At 43.0% G+C, this 26,002-nt stretch overlaps 2 protein-coding genes across 3 annotated transcripts in view; one reads left to right on the top strand and one right to left on the bottom strand.

Moving 5' to 3' along the window:
* Window positions 1-26,002, bottom strand: part of VWA8 (von Willebrand factor A domain containing 8) — a 670,166-nt gene that overhangs the window by 179,355 nt on the left and 464,809 nt on the right. The window contains exon 39 of one of the 2 annotated variants that reach the window (XM_073580318.1): window positions 21,568-24,030. The exons of the other annotated variant lie outside the window; for it this stretch is intronic. Within the exon in view, the coding sequence (XP_073436419.1) occupies window positions 24,004-24,030 (27 nt within the window). The 3' untranslated portion in view covers window positions 21,568-24,003. Of the gene's footprint in view, window positions 1-21,567; window positions 24,031-26,002 lie in introns of those variants that run through there. 2 annotated transcript variants of the gene reach the window in all.
* Window positions 13,325-16,407, top strand: LOC141094484 (uncharacterized). Its single transcript, XM_073580316.1, has 2 exons — window positions 13,325-15,483; window positions 15,767-16,407. Exons 1-2 carry the CDS (start codon window positions 15,058-15,060, stop codon window positions 16,310-16,312), a joined length of 972 nt encoding a protein of 323 aa, XP_073436417.1. The 5' UTR covers window positions 13,325-15,057; the 3' UTR covers window positions 16,313-16,407.

Raw genomic sequence — 26,002 nt, 5'->3', positions numbered from 1 at the left:
TCATGCTTCTAAAGACACACACCTGTAAATTAGGTGGGCTGTCATCATTACAGAAATGCCAATCATGTGGACACTAAATGTGGTTTAGGCACACTGGGGCTCAGAATGGAGGGGGCATTTGAATTTGGGAGAGCAAAATTCGCTGGATTTCTTTTGGGGTGCGAGGAGCCATAGCACTTTTCCAGAGCTTTTGTGCTACCAGTAATGAGGAAGCACCCTATATTTCCAGTGACAGGTGACGGACCTGAGTGGGGACTTGTTATTTTTCTGGATTGAGTTGAAGCTTTTATTTGGAACATTTTCCATAACATTTGGGATCACATTTATCCTGAGCTCTACCCTGAGAACTTAATTTGGGGTTTCTATCTAAATCGCCGAGTGACGTGATTCAGATGAAACCCATGAGTGATCCACTCACAATAATCAGGCAACAAAGTTAATCTGGACTCCGTCTGGCCTGTGTTCAGCGGTTTCCTTCTTTTCAGAAGTGCACAAAATTATGGCGGACCGTGGTTTTATGCACACCTAAAAGGACGTACACCGCAGAGTGTCCACAGTGCCTCTATTTACCTCATTATAGGAAATCTTCCACCGGGGGTTTTGTCTGAATCACGTATTGCAGAGATTTACAAAGAAACTCAGGTGTAAGCTCTCAGTGCAGGATAAATGTAAGCCAAGCCTTACTGTGATCTTTGGGAGGTAGAATAAACAAATCAACAGCAAAGGAAGAATTGTTTTTATTTATTTTTACCCGGTACCTTGTGCGATATAAGTGATTAGGTGACTTTAATCTTCGGTTCGTTGCGATTACAACGACACCAGATTTGTATCGGTCTTTTATATTTGGCTGCTGTCACACACTAAAAGATGTTTTTTATTACAAAAACTGTGTATCAGGATATCCAGGACTGACATAAGTCAGTGTCTGGACACTGAGAAATCCTCGGTGCTGCAGGGGCTTACCGGGCTCCCTAGGGAGAGGAGCACATCCCAGAGGCTGTACACTAACAGGACCTGCACCACGTGACTACCAAGGGGCGGAGCCGGCCACAGGTCTCCCAGAGGGAGCAGGAGCAGAGAGAGATGCCGCCCGAAATAAAGACCTTACCAGCAGGAGTAGCACAAACAGAAGCGCCGATGAGCGCTAGACAGGAGGGATGTCAGGGACAGGCCAATGGTCACAACCGTACGGGCAGCAGAAGTACCAGGGGGATAGACAGGCGGATATCCAGAGACGTAGCCGAAGTCAGAAACCAGGAGAACAGACATACAGTACCGAATAAGCAGGCAAGAACGTAACAGACCGGGTCAAAAGCAGGTAATCAGATAGAAAAGCAGGCATGCAGCACAACTCACAGGGGTCACTTAACTAAGTCGAGGGCAAAAGTATAACTGATAGCAGGGAATGCCTGAGCGAGGCGATAAAAAGCCCTCCCCCCATCAGAGTGAGGCCACAGAAATTAACCCCAGAAGGTCTGACACAACCGACGATGACACTGGGCCACCATATTTTGTGAGCTATAATGTTTCCATTTTTCATCCAATAGAGTCATGTTATGGCTTGCTTTTTGTGGGACGAGTTGTTTTTTTTATTGGTACCGTTTTTGTTTACATATCACTTTTTGATTGCTATCTATTCTGATTTTTGTGAAACAATGAACAAAAAACGGCAATTTAGGAACTGTTTTTTATGCCGTTCCACTTGTGGTAAAATTGACAAGGCAGTTTTATTCTTCAGGTCAGTAGGATTACAGCGATAAGAACATTCATATAGTTTTTTTAATGTTTTGGCGCTTTAACACAGTCAAAACTATTTTATAGAAAAAAATAATTATTTTTGCACCTGCTGGAGCTCTATGTGGGGTCTTTTCGGGACAAGATAACGTTTTCAGATATACCATTTGTGTTTACATTTGTCTTTTTGGTCGCATTTTATTAGACTTTTTGTTCAGCGATATGACAAAAAACATGGTTTTTCCTCCCATTTTTTATTTTTTTTTTACGTTGTTCCCAGACGTTGTTAACTAGTGGGACAATTTTATGAGGTGGGTTGATACGACGCGGTGATGCCAAATTTTTTTTTACACATACATACTATAATATATATATATATATATATATATATATATATATATATATATATATATATATATATTACTACTACTATTATTTACTGATTTTTACTTTTTCTCACTGTGGGACTTTCATTTTCAGCAGCATGAACCCTGTTATAATCCATTGCGATGGCTTATAACTGTCAGTGCTACACTGACACAAGCCCCTGAGACCATGCTCTCCGCATGGTCTGAGGGGCTTGCCGTAATCTGGTGACTCGGATGTCATCATGATGACATCGGGTCACCATGGCAACGACTGGGCCCCTTCTATGATGTTGTACTTTCTAAATGCTGCGATTGTTAGTGATCTCAGTATTTAGGGTGTTAAAGTGCTGGGAGCAGCATTGCTGCTGTGTGTCAGCTGTCAAAATTGACTGACACTCGGTGGCGATTGAGAGTGCACAGCTTTTGTGTATGCAAAATTGCCTGGACGTGCTCAGTACCTCCAAGGTCGGTAAGTACCAGCTGACCATGATGCACTGCGTACGTCCGAGATTGGTAAGGGGTTAAATACTTGCAATAATTGGTGGGCCCTATTGAAGTTTTTGCATTGGGGCCCACAAGCTTCCAGTTACACCACTGGTCACTCCCCAGCACTTTGTCAGTATGCTCTGCAGCATGTCTGTTCATTTTTGCCGCACTTACAGTAGGGCAGACATCATTTTAATGCAACTAACCTGCAGATTAGCCCTATATCTACAAATAAAAAGCATTTCCCGATATGACAGCTTCCCCTTAAATAAAGGGATTTGTACATTGTCAATTGTACAAATTATCTTCCTAATGAGATCAAGTTGCGCAGAAGTACAATGTTATGGGGTTGAACAACAAAAAATTATATAATATACGAAACAGATTTTTTATTTTATTGCATACACTGAAAAAGAAGACACAAAACTAAAGGGTGTCAGTTTAATTTTAGCCAAGTCTTGCCCATATGACCATAAGTAAACAGTACAACCACAGTAATGTGTTAGTATATATTGTTTACACGCGGCAGGCACTTTTATCACCTACACACAAATTGTCCTTAGCAGACTACTGAGCATTCTAGATGAGCTGACAAGTCTGCCCATTCAGGTTCAGCTGCCGCTTCCACTATACAGTACCCACTCAGCCCTTTCCAGCCACTCATCATTTCCCTTTTCAGACCTCAATGGCTTCTTGGCCACCCACAGAGTCAGCTAAAGATAGAATAAGACAAATGTGGGCACATAACGCAGTAGACAACATCATAAGAGCATGATATCTGGCAGCAGCTATCAGGCGAACACATTTGTATGGTCTAGGAATCAGAGCGCATGTATGGAACGCATTACGGTCAGACTAAACGGCAACTTGGCTAGTAACAATGAGATCTGCTGAAATATTGGATTTCAGATAACCAATGTTACTGATATTCTATTCATTCTAAAATATCTATTAAATGTAACAATACTGAAAATTCATATTAAATAGAAAGAATGCGACATTATATAAGGCAAACGAAGGACGAGATCCTAATTATAGTTTTTCCATTCAATTACTTATTTATAATGCAGCCTCTGAAGCTTCTATAGCAGCGTTTCCCAAATTCTGGTCCTCGCGGCCCCCAACGTGTCATGTTTTCAGGATTTCCTCAGTACTGCACAGCTGACGGAATTATTAAGGTATCAGAAATCTCTGCAAGTTCTCTCACCTGGGCAAAACTAAAAAAAATCCTGAAAACCTGGGATGTTGGGGTGTGGAAAATACTGTTCTATAGTTAAGAGTAGAAAACAACTTGATGGGGCTGTATAAAGGCTTGTTTGTTTGTGTGGCAAGCTGTGGCATTTTTTTTTATAGCATTTTGGGGTACATGTAAGATCTCTTTTTATTGATTTTTTTAGGAGAAGATTCAGCAATTTTGTTCGTTTTTATATATTTTTCTTTCTATATTTTTATTTTTTTTCTTTATTAAGGCACTACCTGAAGAGCCCGGCGCTTCCCAGGCATAGTAACTAAGACACCAGAAACGCATTGAGAACGCAAGCATCTATAACTTCTATGCTGGCATTTTAACCTCTACCCTGTATCGATTGAAGTGAATAAAAGAAATTTGTTTTCACTACACCGTTGAGCTGGACAACCTTTTTCCATGTCAGAACGAGAGTGCTGAGTGGAACGGTCCTAACTTCCATACCAGGGATCCCTTTAAGAGAGGCCTGGGGTGAGAATCAGAGCACTGAGGGTTTTACCCTAACTTCCATACCGGAGATCCCTTTAAGAGAAGCCTGGGTTGAGAGTCAGAGCACAGAGTGGATTTGCCCTGGCTTCCATACCGGGGATCCCTTTAAGAGAGCCTGGGATCAGAACCAGAGCGCTGAGTGGATTTGCCCTGACTTGCATACAGGAGATCCCTTTAAGAGAGCCTGGGCTCAGTACCAGAGCATTTGAAGGCAATTGCCCTGACTTCCATACCAGGGATCCCTTTAAGAGAGGTCTGGGGTCAGAACCAAAGCGCTGGATGGATTTGCCCTGACTTCCATATTGGAGATCCCTTTACAAAAGGCCTGGGGTCAGTACCAAAGCACAGAGTGGATTTGCCCTAACTTCCATACGAATGATCCCTTTAAGAGACCCTGGGGTCAGAACCACAGAGCTGAGTGGAACGGTTTTAACTTCCATAATGGGGATCCCATTAAGAGAGGCCGGGATCAAAACCAAAGTGCTCTGTGCTCCTTTCTGTGGGGCAGACAATGGCTGGGAGCTTAAGTTCCCAGGGATGCCAGATTTCTCCCACCATGTCAGTGTCTGCTGAGGTGTTGTCTGTCAAGTGGGAAAACTTGCTCATTGCAACTATTCACAGCTCAGCTTCTTTTAACCAGCTCTGGTGAAATTAGAGATGCTTAGTGATTGGTTGCAAGGAAAACTGTTGCTCATAGCAACCAATCACAGCTCAGCTTCTTTTGAACAGCTCTGGCGAAATTTAAGATGCTTCGTGATTGGTTGGTGATACACACATACCATACATTCAGTTTTATATATAACCTATACAGGTTTTTAACTTTCTAGTCTCAGACTTTTTTGAACAATGCAATAGCAAATAAATATTTTTAATTTCTTTACTTTTGAACGGGAAAAGGGGAAGAATCAAACTTTATCATTTTTTTAAAATAAAAATGTTATCCCTAATTGTTTAATCAACTAAAGGGAGTGGAACCTGTGATTGTTAGTTGACCATCTCTTATATAGCCCAGCCTCTGATGGCAGCGACGGGGCCTTTCAGCAGACCCTCAGCTGCCCATGATAACCCATCTGTGCATTGCAAGGGGCAGCGATAACACTAGTTGACAATGTAGGGGCAGGTGTTGTCTGTGTAGGGTCGGTGGTGGGTCGGGCGAGCTGGGGGGGTGATCCCTCGTTATACCACGCAGAGATGACACAGAGACAAGATGGAGGCAGGTACTGAGTACAACAGGTCCAAGTTTATTTCTTTACTTGCCATCCATTTAACGGCCTCCGCAACACACCGCACTTCTCTTCACTTGTCGGCCCTTCGTTTTCAGAGCCGTTTTCACACTGTACTTTTCACCAGGGACGTATTTGTACGTACCGTCCCTCCTTCAGTGTTTGACGTTCCTGACAGGTCCGTCACTGTGGCCGCCCTAGGCCCGTAAACCAACAGCGCTTCACTAGCCAGTCGTCGTGTTAAATACGGTATCTTGCACCCACTGCCACGTCTCTTCTGCGGTACCTTACTGTCAGGACCACCCCCCTGACGTTCTTTCTCCTCAGTCCCCTTGGTCGGATTCTCCTCAGAGCGCACAGACTGGCGCAGTCATCCTGTCACCTGAGCTCCCCCTGGGGACTGGAACTTTCTGGAACCCTCCCTCAGAATTTATAGCTCACCCGGTTCCTTGAAACTGTCACTCCAACTGTCACCACGCCCCCCATGACCAACGGTTTCTAAAGCCCTAAGCTGCTGTCAAGTCCTTTGCTCACACTCCTCCCTGCCATCTAATGTCCACCCAAGGTACTGCACGTCCACTACACTTTCCTAGCTGTTTCCCCACTGTAATAACTGACACCTACCTACACTGTGCATCCCTTTCCTTCTTCAGACTAGTCCGTCCGTCCGTCAGGTCACCTTCCCTACACTCTCCCTTCCTTTGTCCATTGTCGTCCTCGACAATCGTCATCCCTGCCTTCGTCGTTCTGAAGCTATACCTACATCCTGTTGTCGGACCAGCTGTTGAGCCAAACCCACTATCTGCGGGGGCCGAACCATACTGGGAGCACTATGCTCTGAGCAGCCTACTGCTACTCACCAGCGCGCACGCCACATGACATCTTTCACATTGGGCTAGGTACACCCATATTCTCTCTATGGCGTGTACCTTCCCCTACTCTCCCCTACTGTCACCTTCCACTATTCGGTACGCCATGATCGAGGTCTCTTACCTTCCAGATCATTACCAGCGCCCGCCTTCCTCCTTCAGGGGTGTCCGTGGTGTTGGGGACCTGACCTAGGACGGCTGTCTTCCTCACGTCTTCCAACTCATTTTCCTTTCTTTCAATAACATGTCATGGTCGGCGTCCCGGTCTCCCAGACCTCCTCAACTCTTAGATCCCTACCGGATCTCACACTTTCCTTTGGTCCCGCAGACCTTCCCTTACCCGGACCTGTTGCATTTTACTTTGCATATTATACATCAAACAACTTTATAATAGCACAAGTACCCCATTTTTTATAATTTTTTTTTTCATTTTCTCTTGCTTTTAAAACCAAAATATAACATAACATTGCATTTCCTCTTTCTTCCTCCCCCCCTTCCTTGGACCTGGACACTCCTCCACTTTTCCGTATCCCCGTTCTGTCAGGTAAACATATTTTCGTATATAAAGAACATAGAAAGAAGAAAGAAAGAGAGAGAGAAAATAGTTGCATCAGTTAAACAACAACAAAAACATTTTTTTCCTAAATGCAACTGTCCTAATAATCTGCACAACGGTGCAACGAACTCCTGACAGTTCAATCCTCATTCCGGTGGTCAGTAGTAAGGGACCCCACAACCGTGTAACTCCCAGAATGCAAGAAGTGTCCCTTTCTGCAAGTTAGTATTAACGAGCTGTCCCGGGGGTCGTGCTGCCGCCATGCCAGCCTCTCCCTTCTCATGGAGCAGGTTCCAGACTTCCTGCCCCCTGGCCCTCTTCTTCTCTATAACTCCTGCGACCCTAACAGAGGGTCCGGCACGAGCCCTGGAGTCCGGTGGGCGGGACTTAACCGAGGAAGGGCGTGGATCAGAGGCGGCCGATGATTCCTGCGGCTCAACAGCCGCTGGGGCCAGGTGGCAAATGGGGACAAATGGGTCCTCGGAGGCTGGAATCACAGGGCCCACTAAGTCAGCTGCAGTCGACTCCAGCAGTGGCATAACCGCGGCCTCAGGACAGGCTGCATCCACTACTTCCAATGGAGCCGGAGTAACGGCCGGTTCCAACGACGCAGCTGCTATCAGCAGGGGGAACGCAACAGCGTCATCTTTGGATGACTTCCACACTGGCGGCTCCAGGCGGGGTACCTCAGGGACTTGAGCAGGGGCCTCGCTCAACTCTGCATACACCACCGGGCCCAATGTACCAAGGCCTTCCAGTGCGCAGGGGGCAGCGTGCTGTGGCGGAATGATGAGGGCCGCTGGCGGAGGCACTGGTGGTGCCGGGGGTACTCTCACCTTCCCCGGCGCTGTGGCCTCCATCACATCAATACGCGGCTTCACCCGCAGCCTCCGTCGCTCGCTCCACTGTCCCGCGGGTTTTTCCCCTAAACTCGGGGGCTCCGCTGAGAAGTCCTCTGCTGGTATTGGTGGCGGCCGTTTTCGCTGACTCCGCTCAGGCTCCGCTCCCCAGCTCAGCATCCCGCTGCTCTCCCGTGGCTCTGAGGGCGACTTCTGGCACAGCTCCATCCCCTGCCGCCACTGCCACTCTAGGTGGCCGATGCCCCGACACCTGCAGAGTCTCATACCGTCCGTTGGGCAGCACTCGAATGGCATCAGACAGCCGCAGCCAAGTTTTTCTTCTGTGCCACTCCCTCTGTGAGGTGAGGTGTCGGCAGGCCTCTCCACCATCCTGTCAGGGTCCAATATATGGAAGCGTCGATTTCCAGGCACATACTGCTTCCTTTTGGGGTACGTTGGAGGGGGTCCCAGTCCATTCAACACGACTGCAAACACCCGGACCTCTCCTCTGCGCTGAAGCAACACCGCCATACTGCACAGTACCTGGTACCGCCCCGGATCCTCTGCTGGCCACACAGATCCGCCACAGCGCTTCCCATTTGTATTCCACAGGAAGGTCATTTGTAATCCACAGGTAATTGTAATCCAAACAGAGTAGTCCAAGTCCTTTTCCATTCTTTGAGGCAGGTCTGCCGCAGAAGATGGGGTATTAGCGGCGGCGATCCTGCCGACTACGCCAAATGTAGGGTCGGTGGTGGGTCGGGCGAGCTGGGGGGGTGATCCCTCGTTATACCACGCAGAGATGACACAGAGACAAGATGGAGGCAGGTACTGGGTACAACAGGTCCAAGTTTATTTCTTTACTTGCCATCCATTTAACGGCCTCCGCAACACACCGCACTTCTCTTCACTTGTCGGCCCTTCGTTTTCAGAGCCGTTTTCACACTGTACTTTTCACCAGGGACGTATTTGTACGTACCGTCCCTCCTTCAGTGTTTGACGTTCCTGACAGGTCCGTCACTGTGGCCGCCCTGGGCCCGTAAACCAACAGCGCTTCACTAGCCAGTCGTCGTGTTAAATACGGTATTTTGCACCCACTGCCACGTCTCTTCTGCGGTACCTTACTGTCAGGACCACCCCCTTGACGTTCTTTCTCCTCAGTCCCCTTGGTCGGATTCTCCTCAGAGCGCACAGACTGGCGCAGTCATCCTGTCACCTGGGCTACCCCTGGGGACTGGAAATTTCTGGAACCCTCCCTCAGAATTTATAGCTCACCCGGTTCCTTGAAACTGTCACTCCAACTGTCACCACGCCCCCCATGACCAACGGTTTCTAAAGCCCTAAGCTGCTGTCAAGTCCTTTGCTCACACTCCTCCCTGCCATCTAATGTCCACCCAAGGTACTGCACGTCCACTACACTTTCCTAGCTGTTTCCCCACTGTAATAACTGACACCTACCTACACTGTGCATCCCTTTCCTTCTTCAGACTAGTCCGTCCGTCCGTCAGGTCACCTTCCCTACATCTGTATAAAACAGCCAGCACCCACCGTGTATGGAGTCGGTTAGCTCCGGACCACGCTCAATACACCCGCAGTGTGACATGCAAGTACATCACAGTTCATAAAGGGTCTAGATGCCTATTACACAGGCCATTACAAACTGTACAGGGACAAATGATCGATGTTGATAACTGTTTTGTCTCCATATGTTCTGCACATTATTGGCATTACAAAGAGAGAAGCACTACCGACAACGATTATTTTTAGGCCATTCATTAGCTGTTATCACGGTGGCTCAGTGGTTAGCACTGCAGCCTTGCAGCGCTGGGGTCCTGGGTTCAAATCCCACCAAAGACAACATCTGCAAGGAGTTTGTATGTTCTCCCTGTGTTTGCGTGGATTTCCTCCGGGTATTCTGGTTTCCTCCCACATTGCAAAGACATAGTGATAGGGATTCTAGATTGTGAGCCCCAATGGGGACAGTGATGATAATGTATGTAAAGCGCTGCGGAATACGATCGCGCTATATAAGCAAAGCATAATAAATAAATTTACTGCCATGGGTCCAGCCTCAGAGTAGTCAACTAAGACATGAAAACTGTGTAAAGCATACACAGATACAAAATGTGGTTGAAGCAGCATCACTCAATGATAGGTTCCCTTTAAAGGGATTCAGACTGCTGTAAACTGCTCATGTTCTCATGTAACAAAGCAGACTTCCGTTCTACAGAATTTCTTGCTTCATCCAAGTGCGGGGCGCTTTACACAATGCCCAGAACCCAGGAGTAGAAGTATTTTTGGAAGAGCAAGGTATGCTGCTGAATAAGGCTAGGGCTGCATGGCTACTTCATTCAATAGCTGTCACATCACTGCACAATACAAGTGAATAGGGGGTCAGACTGCAACCCTGAGGGAACTGCGACTACGACAAGAAATTCATAAGAACTCCAGTTGTGTCTGATTTTTGAGACTTGCTTGTGGCAGTACCCTTGGTTTCACAATGTGAAATCATTCATTTGTATCACTTTATGATACAGCAGTGACATATAGTGAACTTTGGTCAGGTGACAGGTGTTGCAGTTGGTGTCACCATACAGCCCTAGCCTAAACCACACATTACTAATTGAATTTGATGTCTACCACTTCAGGAATATTGTTGAATGCTAAGGGCTCATTCAGACATCCATGAAAATCGGTCCGAGATAGGACCACATTGCACAGCCTGGCCGCAGATCTCCCCAGCGTGACAGTATATGAAGCTGTCATGGTCGGGTTGGGAGAGCCGTGGCCAGTCCGTGTTTTAAAATTCCGTGCCCGGACTGATTAGACTACAGGCTCATGTAGACGTCTGTAGCACACAGTTGAGTGTCACTGGCTCTGAAAACCAATAGCTTCATGCGGCTGTTACGATGAGCAATTATTCCTCATTATGACAGGCTTTTGTAGGCACACACATGCCTTCCAGCCATTTAGATGTCATTGCAGAGTGTTTTCTTTTAGAATGAGCTACATAAATTTGCCTTGTCTGCTAGCCAAGTAATCCCTATTCAATCAATCAAATTTATTATCGCCAAGTACATATTACATATATACAAGGAATTCTTTGTGGCAAAGAGGCAACATAATATATAACAACAGATACAACAAGTAACATCTAACAAGACAGATACAGTATATAGTCTACACATGACGATTTAATTGTTGAACAGAGAGTGGATAGAAGCTGTTCATATGGCGGTTGGTGCTGCATTTGGGGACTCTGAAGCGACGTCCTGAAGGGAGTAGTTGAAATGAGGAGTGTCCCGGGTGAGAGGGATCGGATGAAATTTTCAATGCGTGGGATCGAATACTCTTATCATAAAGATCCTGGATTTTAGGCAGGGGGGAGCCTATAATTCTCTCTGCTGTTCTGAAAGTCCTTTGTAAGCGGAGTTTGTCATGCGCAGTGGCTCCCCCATACCAGACTATCAGAGAGGAACAAATCACAGATCTGATGACAGCATTAAAGAATAAGATCAGCAGGTTCTTAGACAAACCATATCTTTTCAGCTGACGCAGGAAGAACATCCTCTGTTGTGCTTTTCTTATAACAGCATCCACGTTTTTCCCCCATTTAAGATCATGAGAGATGATAACACCAAGGAATTTGGTCTCTGTGACCCTAAGAACCACTTCGTCATGGATGTAGATTGGAAGTATCTCATGTTGATCTTTCCTAAAATCCACAACCATCTCAGCAGTTTTTTTTAGTGTTGAGTACAAGATTATTGGCTTTACACCAGTCACATATTCTTTCCACCTCACTCCGATACAAGTCTTCAGCATTTCTCCTGATGAGACCAATCAGTGTCATATCATCGGCAAATTTCAAGGTTTTTACTGAGTCTGCTGAAGAGATGCAATCATTCGTATAGAGAGAAAACAGTAACGGGGACAAAACACACCCCTGAGGTGCCCCGATGTTTGTGACCAAGGTGTCCGAAGTGAATGGTCCAACTTTTACACTCTGTATCCTGGCTGTCAGGAAGTTATAAATCCACAAGCATAAGTTGAGAGGGACTCCAAGAGCTACCATTTTCTTATGAAGTAAATTCGGATCAATGGTATTGAACGCTGAGCTAAAGTCCATGAAAAGAATCCGGACATATGAGTGCCGTTCATCTGTATGATCCAAAATGTACTTCAGTGCCAGATTGACAGTGTCGTTTGCCGAACGATTCTCCTTATAGGCAAACTGAAGCGGGTCCCATAGCTTCTGCGTGAATTTTATCAGGTGGGACATCATAATTCTTTCGAAGACTTTCATAGCTACAGATGTGAGTGCTACTGGTCTATAGTCGTTCAACTCAGAGGATCCCACTTTCTTGGGGACAGGGATAATTGTGGAATTTTTCCAACACTGAGGTACAACGCACTCTTTCAGTGACACATTGTATATATTTGTCAGTATAGGGGCAAGCTGGGTAGCACATACTTTCAGACACATTGGAGATACACCATCAGGGCCAGGTGCCTTTTTGACCTTAAGTCCCTTCAGGATGCGTATCACCTCTGCCTCGGAGATCACTACTTGGGTGTTGCACAATGAATGATCTTTATATGAACAGACTGAGGAGCTTAGAGATGAATAGCCACTGTGTGTAGAGCTTGCCTCAAATCTGCAGTAGAATTCATTTAACTCTGCTGCCAGACTTCTGCTGGGGTTCACTATAGTGGGGTGGCTTTTATAATTGGTGACCTCTCTTAATCCTCTCCATGCAGATCTAGTATCTTTTGATGAGAACCTTTCCTCCAGAATCTTTGCATACTCGTGTTTGGCTAACTTGATCTCTTTAGATAGCGAGTTCCTAAAGGGCCTTTTACACTAAACAACGCACCAGCGATAACGATAGCGATCCGACCAGGCATAGATCGCTGTTGTGTCGTTACGTGATCGCTAGATAGCTTTCAAACAGTCCACTCTCGTCAACGACTCTAGAGAGATCAGCGATCTGCATAGCGACCTCGTTGCTCGTTGAGTACCTTTCACATTACTAAACAAAAAACGATTCAGACCTCGGTGGGCGTGCTTCAGCGTTTAATTTACAACGCCCCCCAAAGCGCCGATTGGTGGTCACCGCTACGCTGTCATTGGCCGGCGGCGTCATTAAAGAGGACGTAATAGCGTTACAGTTTAAATCTCTGGAGCGCCGTGGTTAGCTTAAACCAGCATTTTTCTCCCTAGAGACAACAGTGCATTTTTGGTTCGATTTCGCTATTCGACCTTCAGCAACCCTCTTGAAGGATCATCATCATCATTGGTTATTTTCAAATACCTCCATTTTGAATATCATCTCAACAGTGCAAATTTTTTTATATTTTTTCTCCCTAACTTTCGGAATTTTCGCAACGTCAAAGGTAAGTTTATCTTGGTTCCAAAGTTTTATTTATTTTTTTATGCCCTTTTTTTTTTTTTTTTTTATTTTATCGTTTTATTTTTGTGTACTGTAGAAACCGCGCCCGCCCCCATTTTTGTAATTGTTGAACGGGATACCTTTCTAGGACAGCGACCAAGCTTATGCGATTCAAACTCTTTTTTATTGTGTCTATGTTCATTTTGTCCATATGCACATGTCCGAGCAGCCATTTTAGTTTTGAAACCGCGCCCGCCCCCATTTTTGTAATTGTTGAACGGGATACCTTTCTAGGACAGCGACCAAGCTTATGCGATTCAAACTCTTTTTTATTGTGTCTATGTTCATTTTGTCCATATGCACATGTCCGAGCAGCCATTTTAGTTTTGAAACCGCGCCCGCCCCCATTTTTGTAATTGTTGAACGGGATACCTTTCTAGGACAGCGACCAAGCTTATGCGATTCAAACTCTTTTTTATTGTGTCTATGTTCATTTTGTCCATATGCACATGTCCGAGCAGCCATTTTAGTTTTGAAACCGCGCCCGCCCCCATTTTTGTAATTGTTGAACGGGATACCTTTCTAGGACAGCGACCAAGCTTATGCGATTCAAACTCTTTTTTATTGTGTCTATGTTCATTTTGTCCATATGCACATGTCCGAGCAGCCATTTTAGTTTTGAAACCGCGCCCGCCCCCATTTTTGTAATTGTTGAACGGGATACCTTTCTAGGACAGCGACCAAGCTTATGCGATTCAAACTCTTTTTTATTGTGTCTATGTTCATTTTGTCCATATGCACATGTCCGAGCAGCCATTTTAGTTTTGAAACCGCGCCCGCCCCCATTTTTGTAATTGTTGAACGGGATACCTTTCTAGGACAGCGACCAAGCTTATGCGATTCAAACTCTTTTTTATTGTGTCTATGTTCATTTTGTCCATATGCACATGTCCGAGCAGCCATTTTAGTTTTGAAACCGCGCCCGCCCCCATTTTTGTAATTGTTGAACGGGATACCTTTCTAGGACAGCGACCAAGCTTATGCGATTCAAACTCTTTTTTATTGTGTCTATGTTCATTTTGTCCATATGCACATGTCCGAGCAGCCATTTTAGTTTTGAAACCGCGCCCGCCCCCATTTTTGTAATTGTTGAACGGGATACCTTTCTAGGACAGCGACCAAGCTTATGCGATTCAAACTCTTTTTTATTGTGTCTATGTTCATTTTGTCCATATGCACATGTCCGAGCAGCCATTTTAGTTTTGAAACCGCGCCCGCCCCCATTTTTGTAATTGTTGAACGGGATACCTTTCTAGGACAGCGACCAAGCTTATGCGATTCAAACTCTTTTTTATTGTGTCTATGTTCATTTTGTCCATATGCACATGTCCGAGCAGCCATTTTAGTTTTGAAACCGCGCCCGCCCCCATTTTTGTAATTGTTGAACGGGATACCTTTCTAGGACAGCGACCAAGCTTATGCGATTCAAACTCTTTTTTATTGTGTCTATGTTCATTTTGTCCATATGCACATGTCCGAGCAGCCATTTTAGTTTTGAAACCGCGCCCGCCCCCATTTTTGTAATTGTTGAACGGGATACCTTTCTAGGACAGCGACCAAGCTTATGCGATTCAAACTCTTTTTTATTGTGTCTATGTTCATTTTGTCCATATGCACATGTCCGAGCAGCCATTTTAGTTTTGAAACCGCGCCCGCCCCCATTTTTGTAATTGTTGAACGGGATACCTTTCTAGGACAGCGACCAAGCTTATGCGATACAAACTATTTGTTATAAAATGTATGTCCGTACCTAAATGAAAGAGTTCTCACCATTTCCTTTCTTTTTTATTACAGATGGCATCAAGTAGCCAAGTTGCTAACAGCCAAGAGTTCATACGCCTATTTATTGAGATGTATCGCTCACTGCCCTGCCTATGGAAGGTGAAGTCTCCTGATTACAGTAACAAATACAAGAAGAAGGTTGCATATGAAAAACTTGTCAATCTATATCAAGAAAATCACCCAAGCGAAACAGTTGACGAGGCTGTTATTAAAAAAAAAATTCAAGCTCTACGCACAGTGTTCAAAAAGGAATTGAACAAGGTGGAAAAGTCAACAAGGTCTGGGGCAGGTACCGATGAAGTGTATGTTCCGAAGTTGTGGTACTACAACTTGCTGGAGTTTACGCGAGACCAGGAAATCCCCAGGGTTATGCACTGTTCTATGTCACTGCCACAAGAGGAAGAAACAGTGACACGGCCTGATTCCCCTCTAGTCGATGTAAGTATGTTTTGGGTTTCCCTCCAATAACCTATGATACATATATATGTACATGGTACAGTTGAGTTTTAGTCATTAAGTTGATGATTTGTAACTTTGTTCACAGCTGATACCTCTTCATTTTAAATTGGTTTATCATTACATAATTTCTACACATTTTGTCGATGACAGTACATAGCCAGTACCAATGTTCACACCCCCTCTTAATAAATTATTGTTATGTGTTTAAAAAACACTCGTTTTACTTTTTCTGTGTTTTAACCTTTTTTTTCTGTTCTTGCAGCATGTAACAGAAGAGGTGTCACCTACACCATGTGTAATTCCTGAAACCCCTGCAACATCAAACCCAACCGACGAGGAGGCAGAGGAGGCAAGTGTGTCCGTGGGAGCGTACACTGTGCAAAGGCGTAACCCTGTGAGTAGAAAAAGAAAGGCCACCGCTCCACCTTTTCCTGAGTTTGTCGATATAGCAAAGAACATATTGTCGCTGCAGGAAAAGCAAGCCATTGGGGGCTTTGCGCACATGGTGGACGAAAGACTTCGGTCTCTGGACGTTACACAAAGGCTTCAGGCTGAGAGAATTATATTCGAAGCGCTAAATAAAGCTGCTGTTGGACAACTAAAAGACAGTTATATTCTGGTGGATTCCCAAGCAATGTCAATAACCCCAAGGCCGCAGACACAAGAACAGGTAACAAGCACGCCAAGAAGGGCGATTCAGCCGCTACACAGCATGAACTTTGGAACCCCACATTGGCAGTCTGGCCCATTCATAAATCCTGGAAGGCAGCAACTGAATGACTCAGACTTAAGTTACACTCAATTATAGTTGTTATGTTAACTTTTTGTATTAACAAAATTGTTTGGTTTTTCTTTTTTGTTTGTTTATAAAAAATAAAAAGTGTAATTAAAATCTTTGCTTTACACATGACTACAATTCCAAGTCCTTTCTAGACTGAGACAAAAATTGTTTTGCCAGTTAGGCTTTTTAATTTCTTTCTTTAAGACTGATTTTTAAACAAACCATGAAAGTTTAACATATGTCAACATGACATAGACAATTTTTTAAAACAAAACAAAAAAAAATTAAATGTTATCACCCTGCGGTTGGGCTGCCACAAATTGGTCCAGCATCACTCCGAGTTGGTGTAACGCAGACATCGCCCTCCTGTGTGCTGCCAAGAGTTCAGGTAAGGTTGGTATTTCTGTTGAGGAAATTTACATTGTTGATGGCGGTTTTGTAAATGTCCATGCATACGGTGCCATAGTATGTGGAGCAGCATATGGTGGCATAATGTGGGTTTGGTAGCAAATGGGCCATATCCAATGGATCGCAATATGGGGCCATAGTGTTAAGTGGCAGCAGATGGGTGCATACGGTTCATGCTTGTGGTGAAACACTTACGTTTTTGTTGCGCCTCTGACTCTTCAGAAGAGGAGATAACAGTCCTTCCACGTCGAGTGGCAACACGTACTAGAAAAAAAAATGTCTAAATAAAGAGTATGCCAGCAACTGTTACACAAATTATAATTTCACACATGCTTAAAAAAAAAAAAAAAAAAAAAAATTATTACCGGAGGTCGAGTCAGCTCCAGCTTCCCGGAGTGATACTGGAGAAAACACACCAATTGGGGATGAAGTGGAGGAAGCAATTTGTGGTTGAGGCGTTGAGGGGGGCGAGGGGGTCCTTACGGGCTCAGGTATCTAAAAATATGAAATTGAGCATTGAACATTTCCAAAGCGGTGAAAACATAAAAAAAAAGAAACGGTATTGTAATACTCCATTATTGTTTCCTCCCTGGAATAAACTTTGGTTTTTATTTTCCGTTCGGCTTATGTGAACCATGACTTCTTTCCCCCCCCCCTATTCTTGTAATTTTCAACCCAATAACAATACTAATAACATGAACAAACGCATTTTATACACTTACGGACTCTGCTTCAGGAGATGCTTGCACCGCCTGGCTTGCGTGTGCTGCGGGGGATGTTGGTGCTGCAGGTGCTGATGGGGCTGGGGCCGCCGCATGCGCCGCTGTTTGGAAAAAACAAAACTGAGGGCAAAACGACTTATATTTGCGTTGTGCAATTTCACTTGTGCGAATCATATTTTTTTTTTTTTTTTTTTACACTGTAAACCCAGTTGGAAAAAAAAAAAAAAAAAACAGAAAAAAGTTTAAAACATACTATCTGGAACACTCACCTCGGTCCCTCCGCACTTGTTGTTGGAGGCTGGTGAGGAGGTCTCTTGAGCGAAAGCGCAGATCTGCCAGTTTTTTTCTGATTTGCGTTGTGGTGCGTTCAACTCCGAACCGGCGTAACAGTCCTCGCCTGATCCTACGCAACACAGCCCGCTTGTGTCTCATGGGGTGTGCATGCGCCTGTCCACACGCATAATCGCGCCTCTCCATCTCCTGTACCAGGAAACGCATTTCGGCCTCCCCCCAAGGTGTAGCTCTCTGTCTACCAGCCATTGCTTCCTGTTTTGCTTTCACAACGCAGCAGGGACGGCCACAAGAACGTCGTGAAGTCACGACGTTTTCCCGCCTCATTTGGTGACGCTACTGCGTACTTTTTGTTATGGTACTACTGCGCGCTTATCGGTGACGCTATAGAGTCCACTTAAGGGCGGTTGTAAAATGGCGTGTTAACGGATCGCTACAGTGCTGATACTGTGTCTCAGGGCTTTGTTATTTTTTTTTTCTTTTAAAAACCAGTAACACTTTGAAAAGTAGCAACTATGTGAATTTATTGTTGTTTTTATCACACAAGAATGAAATAAACATGTTAAATAAACACTTTTGCTGTCTAGATTTCATGCTGCCAAGTAACAGCACCAGGCCCATTAAAATATTGGCAGTATTCGTCCCTGCAGGCCTTAGCATCATCACGGTTTCTTCCCCTTGCCAGTGCTTGAAGTCCAGGTACTGCGGGATCATTGTCGCGCCACCTACCAAGAACAAGCTGACCATTTGTTGTGTCAACAGAGTCCACAAAGGCAGGCGGAGTGTAATCATTTGCATCGCGGCGCCGCAGAAAATTGTGCAGCACGCAACAAGCCATAACGACCGAGTCAATGGATTGCAACTTTAGGTTTATGGGTGTGTGGAAAATCCGAAAGCGGCTGGCCATGATGCCAAACGCATTCTCAACAACCCTTCGTGCCCTTGACAAACGGTAGTTAAATATACGTGTTTGCTCCGTCACACTTTTTTGTTGGTACGGTTTCAGTAGATTCGCATGCAGCGCGAAGGCTTCATCACCGACAAAAACAAAGTTGAGGTTGGCGGTTGTCTCTGTGTTGGGAGGCAGGTTCAGGTCACAATTGGTCAATCGCTCGCCAAAAAGTGTATGTTCTAACACTCCACCATCTGAAATCCTGCCGTTCATGCCAACATCAACATTTATGAACTCGTAGTTTGCATTAACAAGGGCCATAAGGATTACACTAAAATAGCCCTTATAATTGTAAAAATAGGATCCACTGTTTGGCGGTTGGGTGATCCTCACATGTTTACCATCCAAAGCCCCCCCACAGTTTGGGAACTGCCAAAGCCGCTCAAAATCAGAGGCAATATTTTTCCACTCCGCCACTGTTGTAGGAAACTGGATGTAGCTCCTGAGGCTTTGAACTATGGCATTGCATGTTTCAGGAATCAAACTGCTGAGCAGTGACAAAGAAACGGCAGAAGAAAATTGCAGATCTTTCAGTGATCGTCCGGTGGCCAGGAATCTCAGCGTCACGGTCAATCGTTCGTCTACCGGCACAGCAGCTCGCATTTTGGTATTTCTCCTTTCAATCAATGGCGTCACCCTGGCTAGTAAAAATTTGAAAGAGTCCTCTGACATCCGCAGATAGTTCTTGAAATCCTGAGGATTGTTCTCCTGCAGTTCTCTTACGAGCTGCATGTGTGAGAATTCGGACCTCTTCGCCAACCACTCTCTGGTCCACATGCGCCGCTTTCTTTTGGAACGCCTCTCTTGCATCTGTGCCTCTTCATGTAGCCGACCAGCCTCCAACACCAAAGCAGCAGCCACAATAGCACGCTCTGCGCCGTTCATGATATACAAACTGCAACATAAAATAAAATCAATAGACGATTTGATAACAAGAGCTTCATTTGTATAAAGCCAACACAATAATCATTAACAGTATTACTCTAAAAAAAAAAAAATTGGTACTATTAAAATACATACCTGGCAAACAGAGTTGTTCTTTTGATGAATAAAATGAATCCACTAATAAAAGCGCAATAGCGATTACAATAGGGACGCCGAAGCAACCGCGTTGTGAAAGCCGTTAAAATATATACGCTGTAGCGACTCACACTGGAACCAAACCGGTTAACATCCAATATGCTTGGGAACAAAGTGTTGAATGAGGCGTTCAAGCGTTGTCTTTTATACCTTTTTTGTCAGATACATTTCGCACATTGTCAGCGCTTTGAAGACCAATAGGGAAGAGGAGGCGTGGCAGGTAAGTCACGCCTGTGTCGCTGAGCCATGCGTCGTTATTGACGTCGCTCATCGTTTTAAAAGCTTCAAACACAACGATAATTACTGGACAGCGGGACGTCAGCGATGGAAAAATGTACCTGCACATTCGAGCACGATCAGCGATAGCCGACGGGGGGTCCGGTCGCTGCTACCTTTCACACTTAACGAGATCGCTAGCGTGATCGCTGTCGCGTCACAATATCGGTGTCGCTTGAGCGATATCATTAGCGATCTCGCTTAGTGTAAAACCCCCTTAAGTTTCTTGAATTCAGTAATATCGCCTGCTTTATAAGCCTCCTCTTTTCTCCAGTGTCTAGAGCGGCACACGTGAGCCGAGCCACCTAACTAGATAGCATAGTTCAGCTTTACGGTCAAAGACTTCAGCTTTTAAATGTGACCTTTGCAGTTTTTCTCTCTAAATCAAGATTTAACTCAGTTGTTAAACTTATAATGGCTGTTTAGGAGCAGAGCTGAAGATGCCTTGGCAACTATTGTTCTTTTCCATATTAAATGACTCATAAATGAGAATGGGATTTATGAATAGATTTTCAATAGGTAATCTAACCACAATATATCCCTACACTTCAGCGTAAGATAGATAGATAGGGGATAGACAGACAGATAGATGGACATCCATGCAGACAGAATTGCTATTCAAGCACTTGACATGCAATGAGTGACAGAATTTCAGGATATATCCTCGTAAATTATTGATAGACATATCAAATGAAGAAAATAAAATAAATATTGAATTGAACAATTAAATATCTTGAAAACATTGACAACGCCTTCTCACTATCCATCAGCTGAATCATTTCATGATAAGGTCAAGCTTAACAATACATTTGAAGCGTTCATATGACAAAACTGTGGAGTGTAACCGCACTGACATAAGCCCTTCATCTTGGTAAGGCTAATTTCACATTTGTGTCTTTGTGCACATCGCATCGTGCGCAAGTAGAAACGCGTTTTGGCATGCGGTTGCGTTTTTTTATGCGCATGCGTTTTAACCAGTTTCTAGACATGTTTACTCTTAAAACGCATGCGTACGCAAACGCAGGCGTACGCATGTCCATGCGCACGCCTGCGTTCCCATAGACTGTAATGCGTTGTTTTGACGCATTCCATGAACAAGCGTACGCATGCGTTGTTTTGACGACTTTGGAAGGACCCAAAAATGCAACAGGTTGCGTCTAGACACACACCTTGAAAAAACGCATGTGCACGAAAACGCAGACGAACGCATGCAAACGCAAGACCATGCGTACGCCATGTTAAACATAGGTACGCATGACGCATGTGCACGGATGCGCACAATGCGCTGCGCAAAAAAAAAAACGCTAATGTGAAACCAGCCTAACTGGTTGCTATATGTAATCTATAGATGATATCAAAAGTTTCAGATTATTTGTAACCAAATAGCAAACACCACATCAGGGATTATGCAGACAATCAATATTAAAAAAAAAATAAAAAAAAATATAATAATAATAATAATAATAATAATAATAATGTAACAATACCACATGTTGTAAAAGCCAAAAAAGTAATAAAGATACATTTTAGGAAAAATAGGCACACTCAAAGTATTAACTTAACTTTCCACCTTTATTTAGATACATTTTTGCTAACCTTTCATTTCCAGTCATTTTCAAACAACATATTCCTTTTAAATTAAAGAATTATGGAAGTTATTTGATGCTGAGGTTTCTACATATTTCACAGCTGGCCAAACAATTTTATGATGCCGTAATGATTAGATATTTTTTATTAAACCACCGCGTCATTCATCATTACTTTGTCTTTGTTTTCATTAATTGGAATTGCTCTAAAGCAATAAAAAAAAATCAATAGTAAAACAATCCCTGGAGTGAGAGCGGCACAGCTCCCGTAGCTTCCATTTAAAGTAGAAAATTCCTCAAAAGAATCCTTGTGATTATAGCTTGGCTTCTTGCCCACTGCACGCAGAGAGAGCCTATTCTACTACAGTAGCCCTATTAACCAAATAATCTTGCTTTATATTGTGTTTATGAAGGAGCACATTCCGAGAATTCTAGATCCCCATCTGTGCTTGTAACTACATTGGGAAATCTACCCCAAATATGAATACCCTCTCTGATATAGCGAACTACTGGGACCAAAACAAAGAAGTCTTCAAGTACGGTACATAAGGAATTGGAGTTGTTCCATGCAAATAGTAATAACTCAATTTTTCTGTGCTCAAAGAAGAATGATTCATTTCCTTTATTTCACCCGGCATCTGATGACTGGCCGCATAAAAAATTATTTAAAGCTTTTGCGATGGCAAGTTACTTGGCGTCACCTCTCTATATTTAGAAATCTATACAAAAATCCTTCTTGAATAGGTATACCTATCTCCAAAAGTGATGATAAATTTCTAAGATCCCAATACATTTGATCAGTATGGGTTTGAACTCTGGGACCGCCATATCTTCTGTAAATGACTTTTCAAACTACTGATTGTTGGTGGCGAAAAGTCACCCCATGCAAAACAGCCTATACTCTGCTCCTTCGTTACCAATGGAACAATATTAAAGCGGATGTGTCACCAGATTTCCTAATACAGACTGCATACACTATTAAATAAATCTTTTGAACCCAATTAGGCTGGTGTACTAACTTTGAAATTCAATGTCGCAAATGGCGGCATTATCTTGATTTTAAGTATTTTCATTGTATACATTTGTGATGTGAAATAAAATGACAGATCCTCTTTAAGAATCTATAGGCTAAAAGAAACCTACGAGTCAATGAAAGTGTTATTAGGGCCAATGGTAAATGTGGTAAGCTTTTGGTGCTACATCCACTACTATAAAGGGCACAAATGGAGACACATGGCTGAACATTGTTGTGTCGTGGAATATCTACATCTTTCAAAACATAACTTGCAAACAGTAGAGAAAGAGATACAACGAAATACATAAGTGCATATACTAATGCCAGAAGACTCACCAAGGTGATGGAGGAACTATTGTTGGAAGAGAATTATGATATTGTGAGGATAACAGAGACATGGCTGGACGAGATCTATGACCAGGCTGTTAATTTACATTGTTTTAGTCTGTTCAGGAATGATCAGACAAGTAAGCGAGGGAGACGGGTTTCATTATAATTAAAATCGTCCCTAAAATCCATTCTATGTAATAATATACTGTATGTAAGACCAATGGAAATGTAGAATACCTATTGAAGCAGATAAGGGCAGAGAGAAACAATAATGAAATACTAATAGGAGTTTGTAATAAGTCTCCAATATAATGGAAATGTTAGAAAATACCCTCATAAAGCAAATAAATGAAGCAGCAAATCAGGGAGAAATCATCATTATAGAGGAATTCAACTAACGTGAAATAAATTGGAGAGTAGAAACCTCTAGATCCAGCAAAGGAAACAAGTTTTTGACAATAACAAAAGGCAATTACCTCTCAATTGGTGTAACAAGAAGGGGGACACTTCTAGATCTAATTCTAACAGTAAGACAAACACAATATCAAATGTATGGGTTGGGGGTCACGGGTAATAGTGATCACAAAGTAATAAGTTTTCATATATCATTTAATAAGATATTTTCTAAATGATCTACAAAAACACTCATCTATAGGAAAAGCTAATTTTTGTCAACTAGAGATGATCTTAGAGCCATCAAATGGAACAATGTCCTCTAAAAATATAAGTATACAAAGTAAATGTGAGACTATTATAAGTACCCTGAATAGGACCTGTGCACAACATATGCCCTATGGGAATAAACAAGTTAAACATAGGAGGAAACCACTATGGCCAAAGAGCTGTAAGGTGGGCAATAAATGACAAAAAGAAAAAGAAAGCTTTTAGGGAACTAAAACAAGAGGATAGTGAAAAGGCATTACATAATTCTAGAAGAATGAAGTGTTTAAAAAAAAACGAACAATTCAAGTCAGCAAAGACTGAGACAAAAACACTCATTGGTGTAAAAAACAAAAGCAAAAGTAAAAGTACTTTGCCAACTTCTCCATTTCCATATTTCAGTCTTGCGACCCAACTTTAAAATGCTGTAACAGAAACAAAAAAAATCAAAATAAATCCAGATTGCTCATGAGACCATTCAACTAACTAAATAACATATTGCATTGCAAAACAAGACCATGCAAAAAAGATTTCATGGGTGGGCCTCGAAGTTTTCAGGCGCCCCTCATAACCTACGGTAAATTACTATATTTTTCCAGAAAGACATCCAGGCCCTTCTTGAAGCTTTTTAGTGAATCAACCATTACAACAGCGATTTATCTGGACGTTGCAAAGGGATTTGATACTGTTCCACATAACAGCTTTATACTGAAGCTAAAGACACAAGAACTGGGGAAACTATACGCAGATGGGTAAGGAATTGGCTATATGACAGGAATCAAAGAGTCTTCATAAATGGTACGTTCTCTAAATGGGATATACGGTAGTGGGGACCGCAGGGATCTGTGCTAGGACCGCTTCTTTTTAACCTCTTTATTAATGACCTTTTGGATGGGATTGAGAGTAAAGTGTCAGTCTTTGCTGATGATACCGAACCATGTAGGATATTAAAATCTGACCTTGACATTACAATATTGCGAAAAGATCTCAATAAGTTGTCTGAATGTGCAAACACTTTGCAAAGGAGGATTTTTAAATGAGGTTTAATGTAGAGTAATGCACCTGGGACGGAGTAATCCTATTGCTGCATATACCTTACATATGACCATACCCGGGACTACAGAACAGGAGAAAGACTTGGATATTGTGATTACAAGTAAGATGAGCGGCAGTACTCAATGTCAAGCAGCAGCCGCAAAAGCAAACAGGATTTTAGGATGTATAAGAAGAGAGATAAAATCCCGTGATCCCAATGTACTGTTACCCCTTTATAAATCAATGGTGAGGCCACAACTAGAATATGGGATCTAGTTTTGGGCTCAAGAGGTTGGAAAAGTTGGGCTTGTTTAGTTAAAAAAAAATACGCCTCAGAGGAGATCTCATTTACAGGTATAAATATATGTGTGGCCAGTACAAAATACTTGCACATGCCTTATTACATAACCATACGAAGGACCAGGGGGGCACTCATTACGGGTGGAAGAAAGAAGATTCCAGCAGCTAAATAGGAAAGGGTTCTTTACAGTTAGAGCAGTCAGACTGTGGAATGCCCTACCACAAGAGGTAATAATGACAGACACCATGACAGCTTTTAAAAAAGGGCTGGATGATTTCCTCAATACACATAACATTGTGGGTTAGAGTTAAATTTGTGACAAAGTGTACAATTGGTGGAAAAAGGTGGAACTTGATGGACCGAGGTCTTTTTTTCAACCTATGTAACATCATGTGGCAGTTCCATAATCTCACTGGTCACATAAATGATTGAACATTCTTTCCTCTAGATCAGGGATGTCAAGCCCAAGCACACAGAGGGCCAAAATGAAACGCTTAGACAAAGTTGCGTGCCAACTTTGATATTTTTTGCAAAAATATCTACTATTGAGGAAGTTTTTCCTTATCCATCATACCAATGAACTTTTTCATATGGAAACAAATTTAAAGGTGTTGTCCCACAAATAAAGTCCATTTTAATGAATAGATCTTAGAATAAAATATTGAAATAATATAATATATTATGTAAGAGCAGTAAAAACCATATGGCCCTAATGGTCTAATTTAAATATATAATAGCAAAAAAATATAAAAAACCTCATACTGGCATCTGTGAATGGAATCTTTCGAAATATGTTTACTTAGAAAATTGGTGACATGTTGAATACTTATTTCACCCGCTGTATGTCGCTTATGAATTTATCTAATATTACACACTGATCATAAACTGTTTCCTATTAAAGAAGATAATTAAACAAATTACCACGTGGACCCCAGCATTTTGTAGTAATAACATGGTCATTCAAACAAATATAGAATATCCCATATTCTGATTTACAATACATATAGTACACAACACAAATCTATAATACACTTTGACAACAGACATTTTGATTCCAATTA

The sequence above is a fragment of the Dendrobates tinctorius genome, unplaced genomic scaffold (genome assembly GCF_039654945.1).
Source record: "Dendrobates tinctorius isolate UK_male_01 unplaced genomic scaffold, ASM3965494v1 ptg000064l, whole genome shotgun sequence".
Classification (NCBI taxonomy): Eukaryota; Metazoa; Chordata; class Amphibia; order Anura; family Dendrobatidae; genus Dendrobates; species Dendrobates tinctorius.
This window is presented reverse-complemented; position numbering and strand designations above follow the sequence as displayed.

Coding starts and splice junctions, on each gene's coding strand:
- LOC141094484 (XM_073580316.1), top strand. CDS start 15,058: ATGGCATCAAGTAGCCAAGTTGCTAACAGCCAAGAGTTCATACGCCTA. Junction 15,484..15,766: donor CTGATTCCCCTCTAGTCGAT/GTAAGTATGTTT, acceptor CTGTTCTTGCAG/CATGTAACAGAAGAGGTGTC.